This window comes from Carcharodon carcharias, chromosome 2, assembly GCF_017639515.1.
Source record: "Carcharodon carcharias isolate sCarCar2 chromosome 2, sCarCar2.pri, whole genome shotgun sequence".
Classification (NCBI taxonomy): Eukaryota; Metazoa; Chordata; class Chondrichthyes; order Lamniformes; family Lamnidae; genus Carcharodon; species Carcharodon carcharias.
In genome coordinates this window covers 213,888,628-213,903,185 of record NC_054468.1, presented here as the reverse complement: position 1 = coordinate 213,903,185, position 14,558 = coordinate 213,888,628, and the positions used below count along the sequence as shown (strand labels likewise).

General features: G+C 38.3%; 1 protein-coding gene across 2 annotated transcripts in view; it reads right to left on the bottom strand.

Moving 5' to 3' along the window:
* The window catches only part of heatr1 (HEAT repeat containing 1), an 86,747-nt gene that overhangs the window by 58,017 nt on the left and 14,172 nt on the right, over positions 1–14,558 (bottom strand). For both annotated transcript variants that reach the window (XM_041212301.1, XM_041212304.1), the window contains exons 8-15: positions 13,204–13,328; positions 9,429–9,543; positions 8,272–8,379; positions 7,685–7,802; positions 5,793–5,900; positions 3,723–3,818; positions 2,957–3,045; positions 1,786–1,997 (exon numbers count right to left, since the gene is read on the bottom strand). In XM_041212301.1, coding sequence (XP_041068235.1) covers positions 1,786–1,997; positions 2,957–3,045; positions 3,723–3,818; positions 5,793–5,900; positions 7,685–7,802; positions 8,272–8,379; positions 9,429–9,543; positions 13,204–13,328 — 971 coding nt within the window. The remainder of the gene's footprint in view (positions 1–1,785; positions 1,998–2,956; positions 3,046–3,722; positions 3,819–5,792; positions 5,901–7,684; positions 7,803–8,271; positions 8,380–9,428; positions 9,544–13,203; positions 13,329–14,558) is intronic.

Below are 14,558 nucleotides of genomic sequence, written 5' to 3'. Positions count from 1 at the left end.
TCAAAACTCAAGATTATTTGGTCATTGTTCCCACGAAAAAAGCCTTGGACGTGTGATTTTTTTAATGTATACTCCAAGCAAAATTTGCAAATGTAGGTGCAAGGATTAGGCTTGCAAGGCAGTGCAAGTCAACTTCCATGAAGAGTAGACAGTCAAACAACTTAAGGAAGCAACTGACAGCATTATACCCAAGATGATTTCTACGGTTATCTCAAATTTGTAAAAGTGCACAAAGAAGAAATGCAATTCAACCTTGCATATATTTAAGAAAATGATCTTTCCAATCACACTTTAGCTACTTTTCTCCCTTAGCCTTTCACTCTTATACCACTCCCCAAGTGAATATATGATATCAATTCGACAACTCTATAGTGCTCCATAATTGTGCGTTAATTGTATTGGGCCACTGAGTTGCTCAGACTGATAGAAATTCTCAGTAATTAAAAAGTGAGGGGATAAAAAGGATTTGAATTCGCATAGTGCCTTTCAGGACCTCAGGAGGTCCTATACAGCCAATCAAGTGGTTTCAATTGTAGTCACTTTTGCAATATAGGAAGAACCTTCTGTTCAGAGAACTTGCTCCTTCACCAAGGAAAATACAGCCAACAGAATCTTTATTTAAAAAGTATTTATTGCCAAATGGAGGCCCTCAAATAGGGCCTACCTCCCCATAATGCCCAACAGGTGATACCACTGACAGGGAGTGTTCCAGATGATGTTGGGGTTGCTTATCAGCAACATCGTTGAACAGGCCTTGTGGAGTTAGCCTCTATGTTGACAATGTGTCTTATATCTTTGATATTTTGACATTTATGACTTTCTTCAGAAAGAAAAAAGGAAATACTTTGAACAATGTTCTTCTAAAAGATGTTAAGACTTAAAATATTGGGGGTGCTGTCAATAATCTTTGATTAAAAATCACTGATAGTTCTGAATGTGATTGGCAACACTGTATCTTAAGAGTACTGGCCGGGATCTCTGCTTTCCAAAGTTTAATGTGAGCAAGCAGGGAACACAGAGATGCCCTTGGCACTTAAATAAAACAGCCATTGCTGGTTCAGTGCAGTACAATGCAGTGATAAGAGCATGAATATTATTGCCTGAGCTTCCACCTGCCACCCCTAATTTCTTCCTCTTCACTGTACATTTTTTAAAAATTCTCTCTCATTTATGCTGCCTTTTTAAAATTTCTCTCTTCAGTCACCCTTTAAATTCTAACAAAACTAATACAATTGCAAGTCCTAACATTTTATTTTCCTTTGCTAAAGAATGCTACAGAATTAACAGAATCCACAGCATTGGTCACTGATGCTATGTGCTCCCTTTCTTGACTCATGGTGGTCAGACAAGAGAAATCAAGAGAACACAAAACCACCTCCATTAATTGACATAGTGCAGACAGGTCATGATTTTTTGCACAAGTCCTACCAACTGCAGAGTTGGTATGCCCATGAATAAAGCCAGAACTGTCAACAGCCATATAACAAATATACCCGACAAAGATCAATATTCAGTTCCAGCAATTCTTTTCCTCAGCATTTGAAAAGTAATTTGAAAAAAATTACAGCCTCTCACGAGCAATGTAATTCTGTCCACTGAATGATAGGCTTGAGTCAAAATGCTCAAATTCTCAATCTTACCCCATCGCAGGTCAAAACATATAAACAAATTACATGCAAAATTTTAAAGATGATAACTTCATATTTCTCAAAGGTACACCAAGCTGAAGATGCAGTTATTAACTGCTTGAGATAAGCAGTATTGTCATAAGCAAACACTTCTTACCTGTTGACCAGCCATGGAGTAGAGGAGTAATAGAGCAGAGGTTTGAATTAGCAATAGAAATCGATACTTTCTGTTCAGCTGAAGTCTTGGCTGGGTTGGTCAATACCATGTAGGGCAAAAGTTCCATCCATACCCGATTAGTCAGTGTTTCATTCCCATTATGCAATCCTTCTGAACTTAAAAACTTAACTGCCTCTTCAAGAACAATATGCCTGGGAGCAATTACATAATAGAAAAAGTAACATGCTGCAAATATTTAAGAAAAGCAAACACACACAAATGTGTGGAGGAGACAGTTTTCTAAAACATACATAAACAGTATAGGGAATTACAATAAAACAGTATTGTCACCCACCCTCCAACCTTTTCATAGCAAACAACAATTATTGGTTCTGATGAAGGGTCATACGGACTTGAAACGTCAACTGTGTCCCTCTCCGCAGATGCTGTCAGACCTGCTGAGTTTTTCCAGGTATTTTTGTTTTGTTCTAGATTTCCAGCATTCACAGTATTTTACTTTTAACAATTATTGATGCAATGTTTTCTTCTTCTGATGAGTGGGACATGATACAACATGCAATTCTTTGTGAAATTATCCTGTTCATCCACCACGGGCAAATACTGACACTACACCACACTATATAGTGCCTGGTTGAAAGGGTGTGACTGTTTCTGCCCCCAAATTGAATAATTTCCATTAGTTTGCATCTCTGACATAAGCTTATAAAGTTCATTTTGCACAATTACAACACACAGTATTAACAAATATAGATTATAAAAGCCTTAAAATACTGGAAATACTCAGCAGGTCAGGCAGCATCTGTGGAGAGAAGTTAAGATTACAGATCAATGATCTTTGAAAGGCCATTGACCTGAAATGTTAACTCTTTCTTTCACCACCAGATGCTGCCTGGCCTGCTGAGTATTTGCAATGTTTTATTTTTATTTCACATTTTCAGCATCCTCAGTATTTTGTTTTTGTGTTAAAAATTCCTCAATTTAATCACAGGCTGTGTCAGCTAGTGCAGCAGTGGGAGAGAGAGGTTGAGGGGGAGAGTGCAGGGAGAATAGAGAAAATGCCTACCAAAATCTTTCATGTCTCTGCTTTTAATATTTTAATTATCTACATTATATTTATACAGTGCCATCCTATTGTTAAAATCATACCCACCAATGCTCATTCTCAGAAAGGTCCACTCTTTGAAACAATGACAAAAGGCACGAAACTGTCTCTTCTTGACCAAGTTGTCTAGAGAAGGCCTATAAAAGGAACAGAATGAAATCAAAAATTTAGCATTAACATTTGGCCCTCAATTGAGCAAGAGGTTAGCATCATAAGATACACAGGACAACATCTGCCTATAGCTGCCACTGTGGATCAATGCTCATCAACTTATCATCAGGTCTCCCATGGCATTGTTTGTGGATAGCCTCTGGTGTGGAGCATGGCTGTGTTGTTGAGCTACTAAGAAAAATCTCCCTTTAAGGCCACTGCCCAAGGACTCCTCCCAAAGGGAATTAGTCCAAGAAGGCAAACTGGAGCTGTTTATAAATTCTTAGGCCAATCAGAGAACAATTGTCGCTGCTTGAAGATTTTAGATCATTTTGCATCTCTAACGAAGTGTAACACTTTGAACTATGACACCTGGAGTATATGTTTACACTATTGGCAAGATATTTTTAAGATAACCGCTGCTTGTGAAGTGCTTTAACGCATGCTGATGTTGTGAAACGTGACAGACAAAAAAAGGGTGAAATGTAACTGAGTTATTTGGTTACAAAGTTTTTTTTCATTCAAGTTTGAAATAAAATGAAATAACTTCTGCAGGTTAAATTCATATTAAATGACATAATCCAAAAACAAGACGAGGCTCCCTTCTGTGTTTTATATAGATGAATTAGCATAATGTTTTTTTATAAAAACATACTCAACTCACCTCCAGAGCTTGCATAGCAATCAGAACTACCTCTAGGCTGTCATCTTTCAACCGCTCCAAAATAGCTTCCTTCAGAAAAAGATCATCACATCCCTCCTTTGAAACAAAAGAAGTTGTATAAATAAGTTACAATTCATGCCTCGTTTTGTGATCAAATGGCCAGTACCTTCCAATTCTTCCACAAGTATTCCAGTGTCCATGATGTTACATGTTTCGATCCCAGTAGGGACTGGGAACGTTTAGAGAAATCCAAACACCCAATTAACTAACAGAACCATGCCACAAGATTTCACTTTTTAAACAAAATCAAACTTTGTGTTTATAAAACAAAATTAAACAAAACCATTGCTACTAACTTAACACTGTAGCTTATAAAAGACTTATGCTAAACTCAGTTCGACTTTTTACTACACCCCCAAGAGATCTCTTACTTTAGAAGAATCTTGAAGATTTATTTACTTCTTCTGGTGCCAACCCAAAGGCATGCCATAGCTCTCGGGAGTCCACTTTGATTTCTCCTTAGTTTCAGAGTCTGGCACTTAGATGTTCAGAGTTTTCTCTCTGCAAGATTTCTTTCCACTGCTGATCTTTTCCACTAGTTTTACCAAGCAGATCTGACAATTTTAATTTCTCATGAATTTGGACTTCTCATTCCAAGTATGGACCTCCAGTTGCGATTTCTGCTTAGTGAATCTCACTGAGGAACAACTCTGATTCCTAGTGGCCCCTATGCTTCTTATTCTGGCTGCCGGCGGATTTACAACTGTCTTCTTACAGCCTTGCAAGCTGACTCTGCTGGCAGCTTTCTCTCTCTCTCTCTCTCTCTCCAAATGAGCTGCAAGCTACACCAGACCAAAACTGCAACTGCCTTCTATGAGAAACACCCAAATAAATTAAACAAAACAGCCTTCTAATCTCCACAGCCTATATCCATGGCAACGTGGCACACTTTGGGATGTTCCCAAACAGAAATGTAAATTAACTATCTTTACCTTCAAAACCAAGCCCTTTGATTCTGTAACCCATATGAATGATTTACATCTCTAATAGATATAACTGCCCTCTCTCCAAGCTCCTTGGTTCCACCAAGAGGTCCAGAGATAGGTCATCCATTGTTTAATTTTTTTTCATTTTCAACTGTGACCTTGTAAGATCAGGTTTTCCATTTAACTTACAGTTAGCAATTCAATCTCCAACTTAAAAGTTATACTCCTAAAACTAATAGTCATACTTCTAAAACACATGAATTATGAAATCAAATATTTGCAATAATTGCCTTAAAAGAACTCAACTGCCCTGTACTATTGTCCTAAAATGTTATACCCAATCATAAAATCCAACATTAGGGTTGCAATGATTTTTTTTAAGAAATCGCAGTATGCAGTAGAATTTCACTAAGTTTTACCACTTAGCTTTGCAAGTCACAAAAGTGCAACATGGGAGTGCTGCAGGATTTTGAGAGATTAACTTTTAATTATTAAAGCTGTATCATTTAAAGTGTCTTTTTTTAAAAAAAGAAATTAACTATTCAATTTAAACAGTTATGTCACTTTTATGTATTATTTTACCTGAGGAAATCTATGGTAAAGATCTACAACAGCAAATAGCAGTTATTTTCAAAGAAGACCTCATTTCATGCAATGTCTCTTATGGCTTAACTCGCTCCTCAAGGCTGTTGAACTGAAGAAAGCTGAGGGATTTCATGAGCCTCTGCAATGTGTCTGCACCAAGCCCATGAAAATTAAACTATTGGCGACTGTCATAAAAAGCCATCTGGTTCACTAATGCCCTTTAGGGAAGGAAATCTGCTGTCCTTACCTGGTCTGGCTTACATTTGACTCCAGACCCACAACAATGTGGATGACTCTTAAAATGCCCTCTGAACAATGGCAATTAGGGATGGGCAATAAATGCTGGCCTAGCCAGCGATGCCCACATCATGGCATTCACTGGAACTACTAGAGTTACTTTGCATTGCCTTCATATCGATAGGAAACACAGAAAATCATGCAGGCTTAAGATGAATTATGCGATAAAAAAAAATCAATTCATTACTGAAGCTTGTACTACCTGTGAGGTTTTAACGATTTCCTTCAAGCGTTCAACAGCAAATATTCGGATCATATATTGTGGGTGATTCAGACTCAGCAACAAAGATGTGTTAGAATCTGCCAACAGCTAAAATAAAAATTAAATTTAGTTTGGAATTAGCATTGGTCCTTTTCATTATACCCCCCGACCCACTTTCTCTTGAAGACATGAACTGTTTTCTGGGACATGCTTCCACAAATCCCATGCTCAAATGTCCTTATTCATGTGACTACAAAGAGTGTCAATCAGCTCCCCAAACATAGGGCAGCATCACACTATTACCAATTCTGTCCTTACCCAATGGTAGCAATGGGAACTGGACTCCTCCAGCAAGAGTTACCTGATAGCAATCTGGAGGAAGAACCCTAGGTTTCCTTAATGATTTAACCCTCCCTAACCAATTGCCACTGATTCCAATTAATCTTAATTGTTACTGTGCCTGTGCCAAGCTCAGGCCACAATTAAGCCAGGGTCCCACATGTTCTCTATCACCCAAGACAAGAAATACCTTCGCCAGGAAAACTGTAAAAGTTTTATTTACTTTTTTAATGAAAGAAGAAACAGTCAATTTTGTAATGTAATACTATTGAAATATAGGGAAGGGCAGGATCTAATTTATGCTCAGTATAGTGCCACAAGCAACAATTAGATAAATGGCCAAGTGTTAAATGTTGAGCAGGTCTCTGTAGGAATCCCTTTTGCTTCCTGGAGTAGTGCTTCAAAAGGCAGGTAAGGTCTGTCACTGGGAAACTGTAGCTCTGACAGTATAGTACGCTGTGTCAATCTAACATTAGTGCTCAACTCTCTGGAAGTGTGGATTCAACGCACAATCTTCAAACTCAGAAGTTGGGTTGATACCCAAGGATGAAGACCTAGAAAGCAGGGCATCAATTAGGTTGAGAAGAACACTATTAAAAGCAAGAAGTAGTGGTTAGATGATTCAAAAATTGGGATTGTAAAACGAAGGAGATTATAAAAGGAGAATAATAATAGTTCCATAACTTTGAAGTTCTGGGAAAGAATGAGCCTTGATAAAACAGTGAGGAGGCAAGCAGGAGGAAAGACACGCAAGCTCGTGCATCTGGAGTTTAAGTATCGCCCAGTTGCAACATCAAGCAATCCCAGGTCAGGTACAAAGTGAGCTACCTGAAGAATAAAGTTCCCCCTACTCAGTTCAAACAATGTACTCCAAACTAACTGCACACTCCAACTGTATTTGCTTAAACTTTAAATTCCTACATCTAATTGCCTATCAAGGTGCTCTGAGGTAAAATGGTCAATTCAGTGGCAATTTGTGCTAGGACAACAGAGATTGCACAAAGTGTACTGTGCATGGGTGATGGCAAGGGAGTGAGAGAAATAGATAGATAAGGAATTTTTCTCTCAGTTGCAGATGAATAGGGACCCATGACCAAGAGATGAAATAACTGTTCAAACCCATGGTACCTTTCAACTGCAATTTTTTTTTGTAAATTACATCAGTTGCTTGTCTATGGTGTTGCTTATGGTACATTAAAGAATACATCATTTTCTAATGACAAAGTGTTACACAATGTGCCATTGCATTAACTTCAAACATATTTTTATAATTTATAGTTTCGTTGATTCAAGAGGTGGGAACTAAACATTTGTCATGTAATTTGAATGTAATAGTTATAGTTTTAGAAAACAGCAGTGCATTAAATTTATACAACACACCAAATACCATTTTATAAAAAATATCTTCCCAAGAAAGACACTTTTTAGAAAAATTATAACCCCACAGTTGTTTGTTTAATTGTGCAACAGACAAGTCGAGTAATGAAATTTATTGCAGTCATTTTTTCATTATAAATCCTTGTTGAACCTCTGAGTGTTAAAGTCTATATTACCTGATGCTTGGCACTGTTCAAAGACAGAGAAATAAACTGATGAAAGACATCTTGCTCTCTCTGGCTTTTAACTTTTTTCAATTGTTCTTCCAAGGCTAAATTATAAGCATTCGGATACCTTTACAAAAATAGAAAGGCAAGTCATTAAATAAGATTAACAATAAAAGGCAACCATATACATTGGGAAAATTGCACTTTAGGTCTAAAAGATTGCGTTTGTTTTCAGGTCAACAAATTTAATCACTCTCACAAATGCAATAGCCTTAAAACTCAGAAAATCTTTTAGTTTTGGAGGAAGTAAACCCTTCCTGTTTTTTAAACATATTTTTTCATCCCATTTAGTAGGGGGGCAAGCAGGTAATCTGCTGCCAGATACCAATGCAACAAGATGGCTATGGGGTGACACTCCAACTGGCTTGTCACTGCCCCCAGTTTACTTCTCTTCCAATGCGGGTAAAACATCTGGACTCAATTCAGTGTCTGCCTGAAGCAATACGACTGGGAGCAGGAACTTATTGCTGGTTTGCGCTCCAACTCACTCGGTCACCATGCCACATTCAAAGCAGGTATTCCTTCCTTTTGCTTACTTTCTTTCCACAAGTCTGACCACGGGCATAATTTTCTGATTTAAAGCAGAGAGATTGTCAAGGTTGATATTCTTTGTCCAATGGGAGAGGTACTCCTCAAGAAGCACACTAGAAAACAGAAAAACAATCAGCTCTCGCATGACTGAATACAATAACAAAGATAAATGAAGCACAGTAGTATATCCCTACTGAACTGCAGCCAGATATTTAGCAATATAAATTCCACCAAGAGATTCCTGTCTGCAGGCCGTTGTAGAAGACGATGTATGATTAACAGCTGCAATTACACATTATTCAGCAAATTTATCAAATAGCAAATCTGCTCTGAAGATTTTACCACATGTAATCTGTCACTTACGAACTCAGGACAAGAGTGTTAGTTTTATTATATGATGGTACACAAAGTTTAAATTTAGTACAAACCAGAATAATTCATGAATCCCCTAATTAGTTCACCAAATAATTTTAAAACATTTCCCTCTAATATTCAGCCTGCAATCTTCAGCTTACTTTAATACTCCGTATAATGATTATCCTTTTGTGGATTTATTTTCTGACTTTAAAATAGCTTTACAAAATTAGTTCTGTCTTTGCACTTAACAATGTACATGTTTTTGAATTACATGCCACTCACAAAGCAGAAGTAATGACATTGGGATTTTGTTTTAAATCAAAACCATCAACATGCTGAGTGTGTGCATCAGGGTGCAATGAAAGAAAGTAAGCAAATGATGAAGCACAAAGTTGGAGTAGAAAGTGATGCTGAGGAATGGAAGAGGGAGGGGCTTTGTGTAGAGTGAACAAATGCAGGAGGGAGGCTTGTTGTAAAGGAAACAAGATAGTTTCTAAAGCCAGCAATGGTCTGCTAGACCATGCATGAGCAGCCTGCTGGCAGAGCCAATGAGTGATTAGAAGATGAAATATGGAGCTGGAGGTTTCTTTTTCTGAATTGTTGAATGCATGAATGTTGTAAATTTTATTTTTCTGTATATCGTGAGACAAGTGGGGAACTGTAATAGTGGCAGCATCTCACAATTTTTGGGGGGAACAAAATTGAAGAGAAAAATCTTGGCTAACAGGGCTGATGATGTTATCTAATGTAATTAGTAGTCACAAGAAATGTCATTGAACAGGAGTACACTGCAAATGATTTTTACTTGGCTACAACTTGGTCCACGTTGCTCTCCAGTGTAATGTTCTGAAGTATGGCTTCCAGCAGTTGGATGTGGGTTTGGCAAACAGAAGTTTCTTCCAGCTCTTCAGCCATTTCAGCTGAGGAGATAAAGAAATATAGATGAGTCAAACAACAATTTACATCAGCCACAGTTACATAGGAAAACAGAGCTAAGAAAACTAAATGGTAAAATGAATTAAGTACACTATCCTTTCAACTCCAGCAGCAGGAAACAAATTCAGGCCAAATTATAAAAGCATTAAATGAAATCAGGTTGACATTCTTTATTTAGTTTTTTGTACCCAGTAGTGCACAGCTAAAAACTTAACAAATCAGTATAAATACTTTGACTTGGAGAAGTCACAGGATAGCTAATGTAAATGGCAGTAGAAGGGATGTTCTTCACTGTTTGAAGTTAAGGCATATTGTTGCAGCAGAGCAGAAAGCTTTATCAGATCTTATCCAAGCATACCTAACCTGGGGCAAAAAATGGCATTGGTTGGCTTCATGCACACAAAAGCCCCTTCCCCAAATAATGGAGGCTGCCCTGCTTGCGTGCTTCATGCATCGCCCAGTATGGTGCCAATCCATACAGAGTTAAGTTTGACATCGGCTGAATTAAACAATTTTTGTCAAAGTAATGCATATTGAGAAAATGGAACATAGCCTCCCCTGGCCAGAAGTAGAGGCCATCATCCAGGATGCTTACTGGGCTGCAATTTGAGAAGTGTTTGTGCATGGATGTCAAATGATGCCTGAATAGATTCAGTTGTGATACCACCCATGATGGATGGAACTTCCAGCTGACATTTGCTGTTGGGGCTTACATGTGATGAAAGATCTCTTAATGGAGGTACTGGAGGATTAAAACTAACTGTAGAACTGTATGTGCCAATATGAGCAACAGACATCAGGAAAAGCAAAGGAGCTTTAGAAATAATTTTATTCAGGAACGAAATAAAAATCTCATGTTTGCTTTAAAATGTAAAAATTATTTTCAGTTTATAACCAAAATTTCTGAAGTGCAGCTAACTAGGTTTGGTTAGGGTCTTTAAGAAGCGAAAACAAAACAGCCTTTCAATTATTGAAATAACAATATTAAAACTGGCCCCTTCTGGGATTTATAAGATGATTCAGTCATTTTATTATTCTAGAAGCTGAGCCACACAGAGGCGCAAGATTCCAGGCTCAAATCAAGCCTTATTGAATCAGCTGTTCTAAGGAACAGCAGTGATTGCTCTCCTGGGTCAGGAAGAAGATCATTGAGGGTTCTGAACTCTCAAACATTGCCCAGAAACCACTGCAGGAAATGCATCTACCGAGAAGTGGATCAGTAGCAGAATGGCTTGCTGCAATGCCAAAAACTTGAATAATATCTACTTGGAAGAAATACCTGTATGGAGCAGCAATTGTGGAATCAAACTCTGAGGCGGGGTTGATGCATTTAGAAAAGACGAGGGAGATGACACAAATAAAGCCCTCAATTCTGGAGGCTATCCAGATAACTAACACATGGGTATATCAGAGAAAGCATGAATATGGCATTGAGATAGAGGGTCAGCCATGATCATACTGAATGGCGGAGCAGGCTCGAAGGGCCTATGTTTCTTGAGTCTGATACATAGCCATTGGAAGCATACGCATAAAGCATCTACTCTGGACTTCACTGCATCAAACAGTTAACCAGGTACACAACTGACTACTCATATTGTTACTTCTGAAAGTTAACTGCTGTGAATTGATGAAGCAAAAAAAACACACCATTTTATTCATTATATAAGAAATGTATACCACAAATTTTGTAATGACCCTCGTTTGTACAATTTCTTTCACTGCAAAGGAAGACTTCTTGAAACAGAAGTGATTTGACTATTACTTTTACCTTCCTAAGTAACTGAGATTCTAGAAAAGTTACTCTTAGACAATAAAATAGTGATAATTATAGCATCAACATGTATTTAGTATAGTAGCTTTAATGTCCCAAGGTGCTTCAAAGGGGAGGTATAAAACAAAATGTTGCTGAAAAGAGAGACTTGTTGCCAAAGCTTCCCATTTTGCACTCACTAGAACAAAGAAAATAATGCCAACTTTCAAGCGATCACAATTTATACTACAGGAAAAAAGGGGTGCTGATTGGTTGGCAAGCCGACTCTGATTGAAGCATTGTCATGGAGAAAGCAATGGGGAACTATAGGCTTCCCATGCTTCCAGTTGCCAGGTAACTAGGCCTTATGTCCCAACAAACAACATGTTCCTCTAGCTGTTTGTAACAGGCAGAGCAGAGACCATACTCAACCAGCCTGTGTATGCAATTGGTTGAAGTGTTGCCATGGAGAAAGCAATGGGGAACTACAGATTCTGGGTTAAAAAAAAGGGTGCAAGGCTTGAACAGATTCCTTTTGTTTGCAGAGAACATATGAATCTATGTCGCATCTAGCAAGCATAAATAAGCCATGTTACGAACTCGGCTGATTATCTTAAATTGCTTGATGTAGCTATTAACGCATTCAGGATTGTTCAGCAAGTGCTTCCCAATCACGGAATCACATCTAACGGAAAATGTTTTGTTTTGGGTTTTGCAAGTATGGGCTGGTTGAGTACGGTCTCTACTCTAACTATTATGAACAGCTGGAGGAATATATGTTGTTTGATTCAATCATCCAATTGTTAGGATGTACTGCCAAGTTACCTGACAACCAGAAGCATGGGGAACGATGCTTTCTCATGGCAACGCCTCAACCAAAATCAATTTGACAACTAATAAGCATCCTTTTTTCTTGTAGTATATATTGTTATGATTGTTCGAAATATGGCATTTTTGCATTTGTCCTGATGAGTGAAAGACGAATTGCTTCTGCAACATGCCTTTCATTTCAGCAATATTCAAGTTCTGGGTGACCAAACAACTGTGTATGAAACAAAATATGACCCTAGGCAACTTAATGTGAAATTAGGATCTTTGATCAATGAGGTAAGTTTTAAGGACTGTCTTAGAGGAAGAAAGAGAGATAGAGAAGCAGAGTTTTAGGGATGGAATTCCAGAGGGAAAGGCAAGGCCACCAATTTTGGAGGGGTTAAAATCGGGGATGCTCAATAGGCCAGGATTAGAGGAGTGCAGATGAGCAGCATTTTCACAATTAAGTCAGTAGGCTATGGTTTCAAGTCCCACACCAAGGATTCATGTGCACAACTTAAGCTGACATTCCACTGCAGTACTGAGGGACGGCTGCATGGTCAGAAGTATTGGCCTTCAGATGAGGTGTTATATGGAGGCTGTTTGCCTGTGCTAGTGCATATTATTCCTCTGACACTACTTGAAGGGGGTCAGTATTTTTTCTCAGCATCTTGGGTAACGTTCTTCCCTCAACCACCACTTCGAAAAACAGATTAACGAGCTAGTTCATTGCATTCCTGTCTGCGGCATCTCAATGTGCACAGAACGACTGTCACATCTACTTGCCTATTGACCATTGCGCTTTGAAGTAACTCAGAATGTGAAATGCTTTGCGACGTTTTACTGTCATGCTAGGATGCTGTATGAAGCCTTTCATTTAATTCAAGGGTAAATCTTTTTAAATTCACAGCCAGAGGCACAAAAAAATTCAACGGATTTAGCAAAGAAATTTATTTAGGTGTACTAATATCTCAGGGGCAGGCAGAAAAGGATGCTGTTGTCCACTGACACCCTGGATAATTTGCCACAAACGTGTACAGGCATGCAAAAGCAAATGTATTTTAAAAAATCATCGGAACGATACCTGTGATTATGGAATGGATCAGAGTGGGTAGAAAATAGTCAAGCAAAGGAGAAACTTGGTACTGAGCATCAATCTCTTGGAGAATTGTAACGAGGTCAGGAATATTACAGAGATGATTAAAGGTTCTGCAAAATAAAGAAAACAATGATCAGACAATGAAGCAGGGAACCTAAATTATTCCTATTGCTGTGTCTCCTAATCAATTAGAGATAAAAGACAAACATCACTTCAGTGATAGGAGACAAGAAAAACCAGAGTTGCCGGAAATGTGGAATAAAAACAGAAATTACAAAGTAGTTGAGTGACCATCTGAAAGAGAAAAAGCTATGGGTGGGACCCTTCTTCATTGTGATAGCTGTCCAAATAACCATCACCAAGCTGAATTTTTATATGGAAAGCCTGTTGTACATTAGGATTTTTTTTCAATCAACTGAATAAATGCTTGTTTCTCCAGGATACAATATGCAGTCAAGTAAAGCCTGTAAATGAAACTTCAAATTGAGAGAATGACAAACGACTTTTGATGAACATAAAAACACACAGAAAAAGGTAAGCTTCTATATAGTCTGAACACATCCATGTCCAGACTGTATTTAAAAAGTATGTGGACTCAGTGATCGAACTATTATTACTATGATGATAAAAAGAAAAAACGCTGGAAAAACTCAGCAGGTCAGACAGCATCTGTGGAGGGAAACGGAGCTAACATTTCAGGTTGAGATGATCTTTCATCACAACTGAAGAAAGATAGAAAGGTAACTGGCTTTGAGCCAGTGGTAAGGGGGAGGATGTGAGGGGGCAGGAGGAACAAAAGAGGTCTGTGATAGGGTGGAAGACAGGTGAGATTAAATAGCAAACTATTTTGTTGTTCAAAAGCCAAAGAGAGCAGTAAGGGGTATAGTAAAGAAATAAATTATGTGACCAGATGAGGCATGAATGGCTACATAGCAGCCAGCTCAATGCAACAAGAAAGGATAAAGAAAGAAAAGAGATGAGGCTGACCAGGCAAGAAACACAGAACAAGGTGGAGGCAGAAGTTATGATCTAAAATTGTTGAACTTAATGTTGAGTCCCAAAGGCAGTAGAGTGCCGAAACAAAAGATGAGGTGCTGTTCCTCGATCTTGCATTGAGCTTCACTGGAACTCTGTAGCAGGCCATGGATAGAAAAGTCAGAGTGGGAGCAAGGTGGAAAATTAAAATAACAAGTGACAGGAAGTTTAGAGTCATGCTTGTGAACTGAATGGAGGTGTTCAGCAAATGGTCACCCAGTCTACTTTTGGTCTCCCCACCATAGAGGAGACCACATCGTGAGCAGAGAATTCAATAAACTAAATTGAAAGAAGTACAATTAAAT